At 43.7% G+C, this 17,453-nt stretch overlaps 1 protein-coding gene across 3 annotated transcripts in view; it reads left to right on the top strand.

Annotated features, from left to right (window-relative positions):
* Positions 1-17,453, top strand: part of HSPA12B (heat shock protein family A (Hsp70) member 12B) — a 393,296-nt gene that overhangs the window by 153,815 nt on the left and 222,028 nt on the right. For 2 of the 3 annotated variants that reach the window (XM_069632262.1, XM_069632263.1), the window contains 2 exons: positions 2,156-2,256; positions 4,673-4,797. In XM_069632262.1, the coding sequence (XP_069488363.1) occupies positions 2,156-2,256; positions 4,673-4,797 (226 nt within the window). Of the gene's footprint in view, positions 1-2,155; positions 2,257-2,583; positions 2,602-4,672; positions 4,798-17,453 lie in introns of those variants that run through there. The other variant, XM_069632264.1, reaches the window with a different exon arrangement.

Raw genomic sequence — 17,453 nt, 5'->3', positions numbered from 1 at the left:
TGGTGTCACTATCGTCAAACCTGGGGTGTGGACTACACTCAAAAGGGTCCTTTGCACAGACGTCGGCCACACTTACATCTACCACATTTAGTGGCTCGCACATGCTGGTTCTATGGGATTTCATCAAGGAGATTTGTTTGAATACCAATTCATGCTGTCATTTAAGCCATTTGGTGCAGACATATGTGGGGGGGGAGATCCTCCCAGACCCCTTTACCTCTCCATCTTAATTATTACCCTTACCCAACGCCTACGTATATTTGCAGCCAAATTCGGGCCAAAATATTTGATGGTTTTGGCTTCAAAAAAAATCTCCTGCGATGAAAGCTCCCTATCCCCACATATGGGCTGAACCTGAGGGCAAACCTGCCTGTGGCCCGGCAGCATTAACACTGATGAGGGATTGTGCCACTCTCTGATGTAAAATGTTCATTTGATACTAGGTACTGATCGCCGTTGGACGAGAGAGCAATATTCAAGTATTACAAGAATCTAATGAAGCTACGTAGCCGTTGTTATAAATATTCTGTTATTCCCACTGCTCCAAAGACCCGTTCTATGCCTCCTTCTCTTACTATTCGCCTCATTAGGGCCTCCATTATCTTAATGGAAGTCCATCAAGAGTTGTGAAAGGAACTACTGGGTAAATGTTTGTAGCAATTTTAAAACTCGATAAGAGCCAAAATTGAGTTGCCTTGAATGTTAATAATCATATATAATCAAAGTGTAGGAAGAAGTCAGAATTCATAAGACAGTCCAAAATTTCATATGGCCCATGTTAGAAAATTCCCAAATATGTACAATCAGTGAACATAGTCATCAGTCTCGGCATCACGAGAATTTGATAATGTTATGCTATTTGTCAAGCCAACTTTACACAGTCAATCATCGGTAAATGAATGAGGGTCAGGGCCGTATTTTTCTCTTATCTGATCCAAAGAGATGTTAATCCTTCATATATCCCATTAACCATGAAACAATGTGGAACAAAATGAAATATCTACGTCCTAGGGAATTCAACAAGCGTTGGAGTCAATTCAGTGGCCAAGCCCGCAAATAACACAAGTCGGTGCAACAGTGCTTTTAACTATTTATTTCCTGCGTAACTATCTATGGAATGTTTTGGGAATATAATTGGTTGGGTTCCTGCACTTAAGAGAGGTGGACTGCCACTATGTGTGTTAGCATAGAAAGAAAGCATCCAAAAATCTGAAAAATTGCCTAAATCACACATATTTTAATTGTATTTCGAACTAGTTTGGGCTAAATAGCTCTAGAGTTGAAACTGTTATGAAGGTGACTTCACGTAACAATTTGATACTGACGTGTTCATCAGTAATATTACTGAGGTACCACTCAGAGCCCTCCTACTTTACACGAGAAGCAGAGGCTTTGCAATAGATGAGCTGGAATGACGTCAAGCAGGCCAGGGCCAAGTCCAGGGCCTGAGCACCTGATAACCCCGGCACAAATTAAACACTGTGTTTACCATGTCTATGGCTTCTTTGCGTCAATGGCTCTAACAGAGGTGAGGGCTTGTTTCCATTGGGGTGAGATGGCCTGAGGGACTATTTCCCTGTGGGAGTGGGCCAAATGCGTGATCACTGTCTTTTGTCGACCATGACTTGATTGATGGTTATTGCTATTCTGCTCTACACCCAGCGAAAAAAGTACTATTCCCAATCCCAAAACCAATCAAATCATACATAGCACACTGGCGGGGGGGAGACAGCCAATCAGGTACGCTCAGGCTTTTAAATTGGGTCGATGGGTCGTTAACACCTGTTTCAGCCCCTGTAACGGGTGCTTAACGCCACAATAGTGAAAGATTCCTGCCCTATGAGCGGTGCCTATACTTCTGCAACTGACTCAGAGTATGTAGACTGCCAGTGCTCGGGAGCTGTTACCTGGCAATCTTGTCCCACCTGGGGTATTTTCAAGAGTATTCACAAACCCCTTTGAACGCCACCTGCTTTGACTCTTAGCCGTTTTACAGGTCTGTACAGCGCTACCAGCAGGATTTTAAAGCACTGCTCTAAATAAATAACAGAGACAACAGGGGTAAGAGTGGGTCGAACCTCCTTTCGCAGGCTGTGCTCTTGGTCCTTTTTCATATTTATCCGGTGGCACTAACAGTTTCCTTTTCTCCTTTCAGATACGAATGGCAATCGGTCGACTACTCCATCCCCACCACGGTCTCCCGGCAGCCATAACGAGAGCTGTAGCATTGCACCGCTCACCCCTTCGCAGTCTCCGGTAAGTACTGACCCCGGCAGCCATAACGAGAGCTGTAGCATTGCACCGTTCACCCCTTCGCAGTCTCCGGTAAGTACTGACCCCGGCAGCCATAACGAGAGCTGTAGCATTGCACCGCTCACCCCTTCGCAGTCTCCGGTAAGTACTGACCCCAGCAGCCATAACGAGAGCTGTAGCATTGCACCGCTCACCCCTTCGCAGTCTCCGGTAAGTACTGACCCCGGCAGCCATAACGAGAGCTGTAGCATTGCACCGCTCACCCCTTCGCAGTCTCCGGTAAGTACTGACCCCGGCAGCCATAACGAGAGCTGTAGCATTGCACCGCTCACCCCTTCGCAGTCTCCGGTAAGTACTGACCCAGCCTGACTTTTACCCAGATCTCCATGGTGAAGTCCAAGGAAACGCACAGTCTATGCCACACTTCAGGCAACAGTCCCCAATTGCTCCGTGTGCACAATTTCACACAGCAAGTGGGCTCTTAAAATGAACACAGCCTTCGAGAAGCAGAGTCAAGTTCCACTTTGAAACCATGGCCCAGTTGTTGTAGGCATTACACCATATTCACTCCACGCCCACCCACCACATGGGGCAGACTTTCACCGGCTCTGGCTTTTGTTGACTGTTCTAGGTTGCCACCATTGTTTCTTTCACTAGATAGCAACAGATATATCATTCAGGGATTTGAATTTGAATGCAGGGACTGGCCTTGATACCTCTCACCATTGTTCCTTTCAATAGATATCAACAGATATATCATTAAGGGATTTGAAGTTTGCATGCAGGGACTGGCCTTGATACCTCTCACCATTGTTCCTTTCACTAGATATCAACAGATATATAATTCAGGGATTTGAAGTTTGAATGCAGGTACCGTCCTTGATACCACTCAAAGTTGCTTGCTTGCTGAAAAAGGGGCATAGGCAGGGACGTGGGGAAATCTATTCTGAACACACCAGTAATACCCAATGAACAGGAGAAATGGTGCCAGCGCTGGAGCAGTCCACCGTCCTGTTTAGGATATTCAATCAAATTCATGAAAATATATAGTGTATAACACAGGTGCCCTTTATTCCAAAACAGGGCAGATGTAAGTGTTCTAGAGATAAATGTAAAGCATATTATGACCAGGTCTCCAAATGCTAAGGGAGACACTTTCTTGATGTCCCTCTATGGCTAGTTATCTAAATGAAATGAAATGATATTTTATTTATATCGCGCTCATACACAAGTGTTTCAGAGCGCGACCAGGCAAAAGGGAGGGGAACAAGAGAGAACAAAAAAAAGAAAACAGCGATCTTACGAGGCCCAGTGACATTAAGAAATCACAAGTGCATGGAAAAGGGGGAAAGTGCATGGGGGGTGCAGAATAGAGGAGAGAACAGAATAAATACTAAATTAAATAAATAAATAAGGGCGATAAACCACGGTAGTGCAGCCATCAAGTGGCAGATGAAAGTTAGTCAGATAGGGTATATCTGATAAGTGCAGAAGGAAAATGGGTGGAAGACTGTGTGGGTACAGATACAGAACCCTAGTGCAGGGGGGTGCCGGGAGGTAGTGCAGGAGTGAGGCAGGGAGAGCAGCTACCTGTGCCCGAATGATAGAGGGTGGACAGGTGCACAATGCCAAGAGAAGAAACAGATCAACAGGGTAAAAGAGGGGCAAAGGCAGAGGCAACGATGAATGTCTTGAGGTGCTTCCAGAACCAGAGATGGATTTCCACAAGTTTCAAGTTGGCCAGGAGGCTGTTCCAAAGGGAGGCACCGTACGAAGACAGAGATCAACCCCCAGCTAATTTCTTTGCGAAACGATTAACCCTGAGGGAGTTATAAGTGGAGGAGCGAAGGGCTCGAGAGGGGAGGTATTTACGAAGGGATTGTTGAAGGTATTTTGGACCCAGGCCACAGAAAGCCTTGTGAACAATGCAGAGGGTTTTGAATTTGGTCCTTGCATCCACTGGAAGCCAATGAAGGGATTTTAGGGCTGTAGAGATACGATCCCAGGGCTTGAGGCCAAGGACAAGTCTCGCAGTCCTGTTCTGGATTAGTTGTAAAGGGCGGAGAGTAGAGGCAGGTAGATTTAGAAAGTGAGTTCAGCGGATGCTGTCCACACACTAAGACATGGGAAGTTGTACTTAATTCCAGTATATCTCGATGGTGAGATGAGGATGTGTTAGAATTTAGATGTAAGGAAAGTCAGGTCCCAACTATGTGAAAGTCTGAAATGTTTCTATGTTTTATTGAATAGCATAAGAGACTGTATACAGTGATATCAATTGTGTACTTTGTAAATTGTCTAATGAATGTTCAATCTGTGTGTACATTGCATTTCTGTATGGATTTGTAAGGCCACATACAAGGAATATCAGTGTACCCCATTTATTATGTGACCATTTTGATTTGGTGTCTCTTTGCAGCGGAATGAGCCAAGGACAAAGAGAGGCCCCTCCTTCTTTGTGGTGGTTGCCATTGACTTTGGCACCACCTCGAGCGGCTACGCCTTCAGCTTCTCCAAGGATCCGGAGGCCATTCACATGATGAGGTAACTTCTCCCTCCCTCAATGCCTGGCCCATAGAGTTTGAAGACCAAGATGCAGCTGGTCTGAGGCTAGTTGCTGCATAGGGGAACTCTAAGTACCCTAGTCATTTATCTGTCGACTTCAAGGCCCCATTTACAGTGCAAGTAGAACGTCTCTCTCCCTGTCAGAGGAGCTCATCAAACATTGTCAATCTTTTATTGAAAATGTTGGACTGCCATATTTTGTTTGTCCCCATGTAGATTCATGGGCCCTCATTGTAGGTTTGCTGGTATCCCGCTGGTAATTCCGGCAGGATACTGGCAAACCTGCCTAACCGCCTGCGATGCCCAATATCCCGGTATTACTGGGATTGGGAAGGATGACAGAGTGCCGGTAAGTTCCCATTTTCATGGCGTAGGACTCCATGGGATGGGATTGTCAGAATTACCAGTGATTCCGGCATTTATTTGCCGATAGGGGCCTGATCTCCTGGCAGGTCAGGACTGCCGGGAGATCCGTGGCCCCAGCCGGTAAACCTGATGTGTGCCTGTGTGTAAAAAATGCCTTAGCTGGAATTACCAGCATTTTTTCCGGATTGGCACACTTGTAACCAGGCCCATGGACTCTTCACCGTAACCAATGACACTGTGTTTTAGGGAGTCTATCCAAGACCTCATGTGTTTTTAAACCATATTTGTTCTTAAATATTTCAAAGTGTTTGTAGCTGATTGCCTTACAAGGGTCTGAATTTTATCTGGTCTCGAGGTGTGTGCATTACACAGATGCACATAGAGTTTCATTGGCTTCAAGGCCACTAAGAAAACAATTAATCTCTTTCACTCTTTTGGTGGAAGTCCATGATATCATATGATATGATATGGCATGTATAACGCGCCTATGCACAAGTGTTTTGGTCAGTGTGCCTTCATCATGGCACAAGGCCGTGTATGTGGTTCAGTGTAGCTGACCGTGGTGCCTGCTGGGCAGGTCATGCAGCCATGCCCAGTGGTCATTGTGCCCCTGGCAAGGGCATATGAGACAGAGGGCCCCAGGCACAGTGATTCATCATGCAATGTGCTCTGTGGTTGGTTTGGGGCCATTAACAGCGGTCAATGTTACTCCCTGCAGCGCTCTCTGATACGGCCATAGTCCATACCCTATTATCATCGTTACTGGTGCATCGCCCTGCCTGCATTGCTTGCTGGGATCTTCCTGCATCTTTTGCCAAATGGTCACTGTGCCGTGGCTTAACCTTAGGCCATACACTATATGCCAACTTGTCATCCTATTGTGAAGACAGTGCCACCAGTGGTACAGCTTTGCAAAGTTTCAGGCAGTTTTATTCATGAAGGACACAATTGTAGCCTTCCCAACGTGGCCATTTACTGTGGACTAACGTCAATCTAAGTTTGTGAACGCATGTATACATTTGCAAAACAATATGAAAAATATACATCATGTAACGAGACAGGCAAAAGTGCCCTGATACAGAGAAGGGCCACACGAGACACAGAAAAGGGACATAAAATGAACAGAGATGAAAGCTAAAAGATTTTTAGAAGACTAACATCTCTATTGACACAAGACATAAAAGTGAGAATAAGCACTAAATGCCAACTGAGGTAGCAACATTTAGGAAACTAAAAGAGAAATGTTCAGAAATAGTGAAAAGAAAAAGAGAGTAGGTGTAAAGGCAGATTCTATATATAAAGGGCCAAATAGGTCAAATGTGCAGAGATGCAAACATCTCTTGCACCAAATTTAATCTGGGATCATATAGCAAGGTTTTTTTTACAATGCTAACAAAATGGAATAGGCTAGTTTTCCCCTTTTTCTACAATATACACAATCTGGAGCATAGCAAAAAGTTGTTATATTTTTCACATATGATTGATGGCCCTAAATTTAATGCAAAACAAGGTTTCCTGTTTGTTTTCAGGTGCCAACAGCACATGTATTGTCACTTTATGTGTTCATAAGCTCTCACATTTTCCCTGATCACGTGGGAGGCCATTTTTCAGAATGAGGACTCCCAAGCCTCATCGCAGTGGAAGTAGGAATGTGTGTTGTGTCTGTTCATTTTGAGCTCTGTAAAAAGGTGGGGCCTGGACAAGTGCCTTCCTCTACCGGGATTATACTACCATCTACAAAGCTCCTAATGGAGATATTCTTTACCAATGTCTTCCTTTTCCTCTCACAACATTCTCTCCGTTTCCTCTCAGACACCTGTTATAGGAGAAATCCAACCGGTAGTAAATTTCAAATATATATTGAACTTTATTCTCTTACAACAAAAACACAAATACATGATTTCGAGTAATGTTAACCTATAATACTGCAAATATACATCAAACCTAATTTCTTCTATTTTACTTCATACATTCCAAACAACATAGAAGCTTAGAAGTGGGGTTGTTAAAGTGGGCATGTGAAATATATTATTCTAGGCTGAGTAAATAGTGTGTCGTCGAACAGAATGATTTCTACAAAGGACAAATGATAAAGGAATTTCTAACATGCTTTTGGTTTTAAAGTTGAGGATACATGGAAGGAATCTAAAATGGCTTTTGACTTTATTTTTGGAATGAAGACCAGTGAAAAGGGTAATCAGTTCAATTAATTTGTTTCTGAAATTGGAGTTCCTCAATTAGGTCCTTCCCTAATATAATAAACAATAGGGAAAGAGATTCTACTTCAGGACATTAATTTGCTAAAGTTGCTACATGGCTTGTGATCTTTTCATCACGTTGACACATCTGTCAAGTCAATGTCTGATAGAAGTCACACATTTCAGGTATCACCTGCTTCTAAAACAACCCAGGGCTATTTAATTATTTTGGATGCCGAAGGAATTTGCCCCAACCCCTTCCATGATTATATTTTTAAGAGATGTAATATTCAAGTACACAATGGGACAATAGGTAACTTAACTTTTTAGTCGTCGAATACATTCTTGTTGGAAATTAATCCTCAGGTTCAATGCTCTGAACTCTCTGGTTAGTGTTGTTCTATCTGGTGTGGCAAGTCACTGGAGAACAGGTCATCTGATTCCCCTTCTCAGTGTGTGGATCAAATCAACCAGGAGTCCTAAGCTCTATCCTACTTGTGGCTCAATTGGAGTGGCTTGGCTCCACGTTTTTTGCAAATGTCCTTAGTTCAACTGTTTGTTCTATCAGTTTGCAAGAATCGAATGTACAACATTTCCTTTTTTAATAGTTTCTTTTTGTAATTATACACAACATTTTGCATCGCAAAATGTCCTTCCTTGTTTGAAAGGGTCACACCCAGATTAAAAATGTAAAGATCTATTTCTATAAATAAGAAAACATGGCAAATAACAAATGCATTTGTCGACCATACTGCCAGGTCCTCTAGTGTTTTACAGAACTCCAGCACCTTCCCTGCAGAGTCTATCTTGTCCCTCCCCCTCCACCTTTTATGGAAATGATGCCCTCTGTGTGATGGTGACATTCCTGCTGAATTGCAAAAAAGATGTTCCCCAGTGCAATCTTGACTGTCAAATCATAACTCAAAACATCATAATTTAAACAATACATTATAGGATATACACCATTAACAAAATATTGCCTTAATCTGTATCTTGTAGAAATAGACAACAATCACACAAACAAAAACAATTGTATCTGAACAAATTATTTGACAAACAAAAGTCTTATTACAGTATGAAAAAAAGGTCCTATTAATGCAATTGGAAGAAAATTTAACAACAATGGGACCCCATTTTCACTAGTCTTCGGATTCTCTACTGAAGAACAAACTGATATAGTGGAGGGCTTGAAATGAATCCAAAATAACTTTTGACCAAATGTTTCCTTGCTGACCTAGAATATCAATCAGAATTATTTTGTACTATACTGTTCAAAGAAACTGTCCATTTAATATAACTAATATGCTATTCAAAGACAATGTTCAATTCATATAATTAACTCAAGTTCCAACTGATAATTCCACTACCAATTGTTCTTCAGGACCCTCTAAGGAACTCATGGTGGCAACAGTAAAGACAGACACAAGTGATCACAGTTCAAGGGTGTTCATTAAACTGTATAGGTAGGTTGGAAAAATGCTGAATCTAAACCTAAATCTAAGATGAGAGCAAGCTACGACCATCAAATATTAATAAGGCAGTCCTAGTGGCGTCTTGTCAAACAAAAGGGCCTATTCTAAAACAAAACTATTGCCAATCCTTACAACTAAACACAAAAAGATTGTGGAATAGTGTTTCACAAGAAAGAAAGAAGTGTTCACAAATGATAAGTCAGTATGTTATAGCCAGGGGTCTCCTTTCCCCATGTTTTGAGCACAGGACAAGGCGGAACTCCTGAGCGTAGCACACTCTCGAGCTTTCCCAGCACGATACTACAGTTCCTTTCTAAATTATCAGGATCTTTGGTGGTTAAGTCCATTTTCTACAAAAAAAGTATTTTGCCTCCGAGGACCTGATGGGTCCAAAAATAACAAAACAAAACCTTCCTTTCCGTCTGTACTTTGGGTGATGGCTTTTCACCCCTGGATCCCCCTCTTCCGGGCTCAGACCCCTCTCAAATAGCAGCCTCACTCTGTCGGGTTCACTACTGCTTTTTTTCACAAGATATTACCTATTTCATTATGTTGGTTGATGGTTTTTTACTCTGGATCCCCCTCTTCCAGACTTAGACCTCTCTCGAATGTCAGACTCCCTCCGTCGGGTTCACTATGGCTTGAATTCACAAGATTTCACCTGCTGCATTCATGAGTTGTTGCCTGATGGCTTTTCACCCTTGGATACCCCTCTTCCGGGCTCGGACCCTGCTCAAAGGTTTATTCAAAAGATTTTGCCTGTGGTATTCACAAGTATTAATGTCTTTTTAAACAATCCATTATGGACATAACTCTGTCGGGCTCACTCTTGTCAGCACAATGTTCTTTGGGCATCATCCTTCTCCCCTTCCTGTCGGCATCCCTCCATCGGTTTCATTCTTGACAACTACACAGTTTTCTTCTTCTTTCTCACTATGCAGGATTCATCTCCTTTAGCTTTCCAATTACGTGCCGGTCAAAAACTTTCGACTGTACAGGGGGTTTTGCTAGACCCCTGTATGACCACTTTGACCTTTTCCTTGCGGCTCTCCTAATGCCTTCTGGTATCAGTAGTTTCAACAATAGGGGAATCACCCAGAGAGCATTGAGTGAGCACCCACATTGTGCCGGAACCCTCTGCAGCTGGTTTTCCTCTTAATTTGCCATTCACAACTTTTGTTCAACACAGTTCAATTTCTTATTGGTCCTCCCTTCGACACACCGGCTGTGATGAACCGCTTGACTTTTCTTATCTCTGGAGTCAAGGACGGTACCACGGTAGCAAGCGTCTTTCCTGGCCATCAGTGTAGGGGAGCTCCATGTACTGTTGACATCTGCTGCAACACACGCTGGCTCTTGCTCACAGTCTTATGATTCCTTTCCCGGAGGGTTCATGGGTCTGTGACGAAAAGGGCAAGGTCGCTTCTCTCCTTGTCGCCCCTTCGTTTCTCAATGCTTTTCCCCCTTCATGAACTGCCGCGCTGGGATAGCTGTCTTGTCGCGCGGTCTGCCTTGCTCATAGTGTGCCCTTGTGCTCCACCTTTTATCCCTGTGGGAAAGGGAAAGGACAGTCAGGTGTGTGTGGTCCTGGTCAATTGCCTGACTTTGCCTGACCCTTACGTTGGGTCATGTCAGGTAAACGACTCTATTGTAAGAAAGTGCTTGTGTTGGAAAAGGAGGGGTAGAATGTCTGAGTATCCTACTTGGTAGGATGGAGAAAAGGTGTTATAAGAAGGGGGATACTGCGTCACACCCATCAGTGTCCCACCACCACTCCTCAGGACCCCTTATCCAGGTGATCCTCCTGCATTGGTCCACCCCCAGGAACTGGAACCAATAGCGATAGCTGTGTCCTGTCCACCTGGATGACAGATCCACAGGGATTAGTAAGTGAGACACTGTCAGGTGTCTCACAATCCCCAAAGTTATTTTATGTCATATTTAAGTTTCATGAATTGTAAAAACATATCTTTCAGTTTATTGTTTTTCCAATAATTTCTATGGTTCAACATGAATGGGAAATAACTGTGTCTACCATGTTGCAATCCATGGGGGCCTTGAAACTGATTTTTCAATTCTTATTAAACACTTACACAGAAATTTCAATGTTGGTACACACTTTCACCAAACTTCAATGGATATCTAAGGGAATTTATTTGAAATAAAAACAATATTCCAGCATTTGTTGACCGACTCTCTCCAGGAGTCCACCTGTAAGGAGCATAACACATGTTTCAACATCAGATAAAGTTACCTGACTATGTTAAAGGCAGAGTTATATTCAAGCCGAACAGTGAGCATTAGTCTGAGGCTTCATTTGGGATAGGTGAGGATAAAATGAGACTCCCTATAGTGATACACCTGTAACAACAGGTAGGTGGCAATGTGTGAGAGATCCCAAATGTATTCATGCAGGTAACATTTATTTCAGTTCACATGAGGAACATAAGTTGTGTTGTCGCACAGCAGAAAAAAGTTTTCCGTGGAGCTCATTCAAATGCTATATCCAAGTTTGAGTTTGTTGCAATATTCCAATTGAAACTTGAGGATGTAATAAACCTAAATATCACAGAGGAATTATGACATCATGCGTAATGGTGGTGTAAAGTCCTTCATAGAATTCAAGAGCCTCCACTATATTGGTTATTTTAGAAATCGAAAGTGGCCACGGGGTAACATTATTAGCATGATTAATGTGCTAATGACCTGTTACAAGGTGGATGTGATGTAGCGTGATGCTGTTGCACAAAACTGTTCCGTACAGCACAGCCCCAACACAGCTCATTCTGTGAAAAAACTGCCGCCATCTTAGAGTAGACTTTCATGGCCATCATGGTTCAGAATAAGGACTAATATTCCGTTTTACAAGTATATGCCCAAGATGGCAATAAAGCTGATTGTAACATTCCTGCCAGACACGAGGGATGACAACAGATGTCTCCAGTCCCGGGGCAGAGGGGATGCATCTTGGACTTCTGCTCCTTCTACTCCTAGCCTTTAAAGAACAGAACCGCCCCTTCAAAGTACCTGTTCTTTTTTTCTCTGATGGTACTGCTGTCAGCAATGGCTGGGAGGGGACTGCCGCGCAGAGGTGCAGCTGGCAATGCAGCTCTCACCCACAGAGAGAAGGAGAGACATAGAGTGAGACAGAAAGAAGGGTGGAGGGGAGGGGGAGAAAAGGGTAAGAGAGAGAAAGAGAGCATAAAAAGAAAGGAAGCAAGAGAGAGGACTAAGTCCCTGTCTGATACGAAGGCCTTACTGCTAGTAACAGCAATTTACTTATTGGGTACTGTGAGGAGTCAGGAATGAAAGTCGGACGCGGGTGATCCATGTCTTTGGCCATAAACTTTAATTAAACAGAAATGGGTTTGGAAGAGATCTTTCTGTCCCGGCTCTAAGAGGATTTTCCTACCTAAACAAAACTAACACGTCTGTCCTTTGTCAGGTTGTCCAAAGTAAATTGTCCTGTGTCCAAAGTACTATTCTGACCCTTACATTGTAAAAATCAACTACACGACAAAAAGGGGAAATGTCTTTGGCCTTAGAAGGTGCATAAATGTTACAAAAGTAAATTGCTTAACTCCAACACAAATCTTTGATGCAAAGCAGGTTCACAAATCCAGAGGGTGGTTCCCTTCCCCTGTATTCTTCTTCACTGAAGTTTCTACAGATTTCTTTAAGTTCCAAAACAAACTCAGACAGACTACCTGGTGTACTCTCCTATCAGGTTCCTCCTTGTTCTGTTCTGTTTCAATGTACACTCTAAACAAACTGCTTGGTGTACACTCCTGACAGTTTTCTCTTTGTTCTGCTCTGTTTCAATTAGACCCTTGACAAACTGCCTGGTGTACTCTCCTGACGGTTTTCTCTCTGATCGGTTTCAATTAGCGTCTTTATAGTTCACTTGAATATTCTTGTAATGCTTATTTATCATACAGTATATTCTTATGAATTATTCAACTGCGACTCACCCGTATACTCTCCTGCCGGGGTCCTTTCAATTGTACAAACACCTGTTATCTTCTATGCAATACTTGAGTCTTGGATTGCTTGGTACACTCTCTTGCCAGGGCTTTTTATATGCACCTTGCACAAACTCATAAACTTGACAATCTTGTACAGTCTTTCTTTCCTGTTCCTTTAAACAATATGGTATCTTTCTTTCTCTTCCATTTAGTTCATTCTGCTTTTTTTCCTATCATCTCCATTGCCGAAATTCCCCGGTTTTCCCTTCTCCCTCGGGAGAACTCACCGGTCTGTGATAGCGGGTACTGCTTTCTCTGTGGTCAAGCCACAGTGACTCCTTGTTGTCCTGCTTCATTCTTTCTGGTTCATCTGTAATGTGGTTTCCATCTCTCTCACAGCTTTCGTTGGCCATCTTCATACTTCCCTGAGCTGCAATGGTGCGGCAGTGTCTCTATGATACTGCTACCCGCAAGGAGGTTGGCTTCCCTCCTCTGGAGGTCTTGCGGTACACCGACCTTGATGCTCTGCCTTCTACGGTTCCTTCCATGAGCTGGGCGGCTCCACGGTGCCTGCACTCGCCCAGTCTCTTGGTCAACGCTGAGCGGATTCATCCTCGCCCGCCAGCCTCTTTCTTTCTCTGTCAGCTGGCTTCCGAGTTTAAATGTCCTGCCAGCTGACAGGTGCTATTAACAACTAGAACGCTGCTTGCGTTCTCGGTCTGTCTTGATCCTCATTACTCTAGTCAGCTTCCTCGTGTCAGTACTCCTTTCAATGGGAGAGGGGAAGTCAGTTTGTACCAGCTTGTAGGCAGAATTTGAGAAGGGATTCTGATCAGTTTTGGGAAAGGGGGTACAGAGAGCTATACCTACATAACATTAAGGCATGTGGAATAGATGGGGTATCCTTGAATGTAAAAGGGGGATACCATGTCACATCTGATATCATAACACGCCCCTTTGGGTCACCTCCGCCCAGGTGATCCTCCCTCATCTAGCCACCGCCAGGATCAGGTAGTGGCTGCTGTCCCCTGGCTACATGACGGGGAAGCCACGACAGGGAAAGGAGTGATGTTTACCATTGGATTAATCACCATGATTACCATTGGATTAATCACAGTACCAATATTTAAATAGTACACGCATCATATATACCGGTTTGGACGCAAATGCTACACAAGAGTTAAATTATCATCACCGTGGGGAGCATTTAGCAAGAAGGATCTGGGACAGCCCATAAACATTTACAATCGCTTGTAAAGCAATGTCTGGCATTTATTATCAAGAATAATTCCTGCTAACCGTGCCAAAAAACTTCAGTGGTGTGTGTGTGTGTGTGTGTGTGTGTGTGTGAATATGCAACACATATGGCAGTTGCATTCCTTTCTACATAAGTAATGGTTGGCATCTAGGCCTAGATCTTCAGTGTGATATCAAAGAGCAGAGCATTAGTACTTGTGGTTTAAAGAGCGTTCCTGTCTGACTCCATGCTGTGTTTAAAAAATGTGTTAGTTATTCCATGGAAAGTGCCTTTCATTCCTAGAATGCACTCCAGAATGTAGTGGAATGAGTTTGGGGCAAAATGCCAAAAGTGAGTAGAGCATGCACTGTAATCGTGTAAATAAACATTGCGTCCCACTCAAGGGAGGGTTAGGTTTAATTTATTTTACAAGGAGGAGAGATGTGCTGTGCCGGCTGCTTCCGGCCAGCTGAAACAGGTTGAGCAAGGGTGAATGTCATAAGTATGTGGTTAATACTTGAAGTGCAAATATACATGTGAAGGGCTGAACAATTAACAGATACAGTTACCATGTATGGAAATCTGCACACACAGGAACTGCGTGCACAGTGGCAAATAAAGGGGTGCACACAAGCAACATATATCGTCCTGGGAGGATAGCTCAGCGGCAACGTGCGCGCCAAGACGACACGAAGCAACACAGGTTCGATCCCCGGGTCCGCGCTCAGAAACCTCTGGGAATTTAAGCGCGTTATAAATGCAACTAAGACAAAAAAAACAATTAGGCAGCGCCTCGATGCCCATGGGCTGTGTGAGCGCTTTTAAAAATGGTAAATAAATACAAATATCCAAACCACTCAATGAAAGCATGAATGGGTTACACCTTGCATGGAGGAATGCACACAGAGTCACCATGAATGGATTGCCACCTAGGACGAGGAGGGTATCAAACAAAGAAAATGTATAAATATATATGCAAAAAGATGGCCACCATTACACTCCTCACTGCTGGATGAAATAGTTCCACGTGTGTGCTGTAAGCAGCTGCCTGCCCTGCCCATATGGAAACAGCTGCAGTCTTTCCGAATACCACAAATACAGAAGGTGCAAAATCCATATGATGAGTTGTATGGCCCTAGGCCGCCACAGTGGGGACCCAACGTGCAGGATCCTATAATGAGGGCCTCCCTGCAACCTTCTGTCTCGTTGATCCACAAATGCTACGATGTACCCCAAAGCCCACGGAAAGTTCACCACACAATATCAGCTTCACAGTAGGGTGACCAGACGTTAGTATTTGGAGCTCTGTTCCCCCTTTCAAGCACCCTGGGTGGTTACCCTTGTTGGACAATGGTGGTTCGCCCAGGGATGGGGGGGATTTCACTGCCTGTTGGGGTTGGGCAATGTGGGTGGTGGGGGTGTGTTGGTATTGGGGCTGGGCTTCAATAGTTTGGGGGGGTTGTATTTTAAAAAATGGTTCATGTCTCCAGGGAGTAAGACTGGAACATCACTGGATATATGTGGGGGCTTAAACAACACTAGAGGGACTAATAATATCAAGGAGGGAGGGGGGTAAACCAGATATTACGATATCTAACACAAGCAAAACAAACTCCCTGCCTCTTAAGGTCCGGTAAAGTACAGTGAAGCAAATCACTAGACTTGTAGGGGATTAATCACATATCACGTATATACCCTTGGCATCATGTGAACGTGTGTATGGAGCATTCAACCAAAACACACTAATGTTGATCAAAAAACTATAGCAATTTTAATACATATTAATACAAAGCAGTTATAATAAAACATCATAAAAAGCATTAGAGACAATATCTCATAAAGCGACAATGTGCAAGTGTAAGTGTAACCTTATAATGGTAGAAAACCTTCAAGGGGTCTACCTCTATAAGGTGTAAGGTGCAGGAAATATGAAAAACAACAAAAACGCACCTATTTAACAACACACTTGAGGTACAAATATTAGAGTCCAAAAATGGAATCACATTAGAACAAATGTCTAATAACCATATTAAAAAACACATATACGAAAAAATAACAGGAAACCTAAAGTGTAGAGTACTAAACAGTTCTGGTTACTCTATGGTTGGTACTATTGTCTTGTACTGATCTATTAAGCAACCTTGGCGGATATTAATCTTGTTCAGAACATTTGGTATTAATGTTGACATTAACCCCTATATGTGGGGGCTGCCAGTGACACTGTATGCTGGGCGGGGGGCCTGCACTCTTTCCCTTCTTCATTGTATAGCGATGGCTGGTCGTAATGTCATGAGCTGGAATATTTACAGGCTTAACAACCCGCGTAAAGTGTGCAAAGTTGTTCATTATTGTGAGAGGCACAGAGCTAAGGTGATCCCTATTCCAGGAAATCCACCTGGTTGGAACAGGGAATGAGGGGGTGGCGAGATCCTGGGGGTCAAATAGGTACTTTACATTCTTTTCTACTTACTCTGGGGGGGTCATGGTACTGTTTCCTAAATCACTTGGATTCCACAAGGCGGGTAAAATTATAGATCTGCGGGGCTGGCTTGTGATTGTGTCGTGCTCTTTGGCTCATTTCCCCATCACGATTGTGAATGTGTATGGTCCCAATGTGGACGACCCTGAGTTTTATCAGATGCTCCTCCATACGTGTTGTAAATATATTCATACTAATATTGTCTGGGCCGGTGACCTCAATGTAATTTTGAGCAGGTCCAAGGATACGTCTGGTGGGAGCACCTGGGGTACCACACGCGCCTCACGAGCAATAAGTAGGGGTATGATTGATATGTGTCTGTTGAATGTGTGGAGGATGAAACACCCTGAAGAGAGGGAATACCCCTTTTACTCGTCAGTCCACTATATGCCATCCTGTATCGATTATTCCTGGCGGGCATGGCACTGGTGCGCATGACTGTGGAGTGCACTTTTCTCCTGAGGACGTGGTCGGACCACTCTCCCATTTTGTGGTCGAGAGATCTGGGTCGGGAGAGGGTACCCAGGCCCTTCTGGCGTTTCAAGGCTGCAGCGCTCACTGTTTTCCATAGTGAGGTGTTAGACACAATTTCAATGTATTTCGAGATCAACGTGGAATCAGTGGCTTCTATGGACACCATTGGGGAACGTTTTAAGGTAGTGTTGCGGAGAAGGTGGATGTCCGTGGAATTTGGGGTGTTCAAGCTATCGGACAGCAGCTATCAAAGTTGGAAGAGGAGAAAAAAGGCTTGGAATTTAGGCTTGGGGACACTAGTAATGCTGGCACCTTGGCGTTGTTAAACGGGTCACTGGACCGTTTCGGCACTGCAACAGATCTTGACGTTAAATATCTGGCGTGGCTGGTAATGGCTAGGAAGTACGGAGAGGAGGGGAGACCTAGGTGCCACTTGGCGGCAGT

Source organism: Ambystoma mexicanum, chromosome 6q, assembly GCF_040938575.1.
Source record: "Ambystoma mexicanum isolate Mex_15411 chromosome 6q, UKY_AmexF1_1, whole genome shotgun sequence".
NCBI lineage: Eukaryota > Metazoa > Chordata > Amphibia > Caudata > Ambystomatidae > Ambystoma > Ambystoma mexicanum.
The sequence above is the reverse complement of the archived record's forward strand: the minus strand, read 5'-3'. Positions and strand labels throughout refer to the sequence as shown.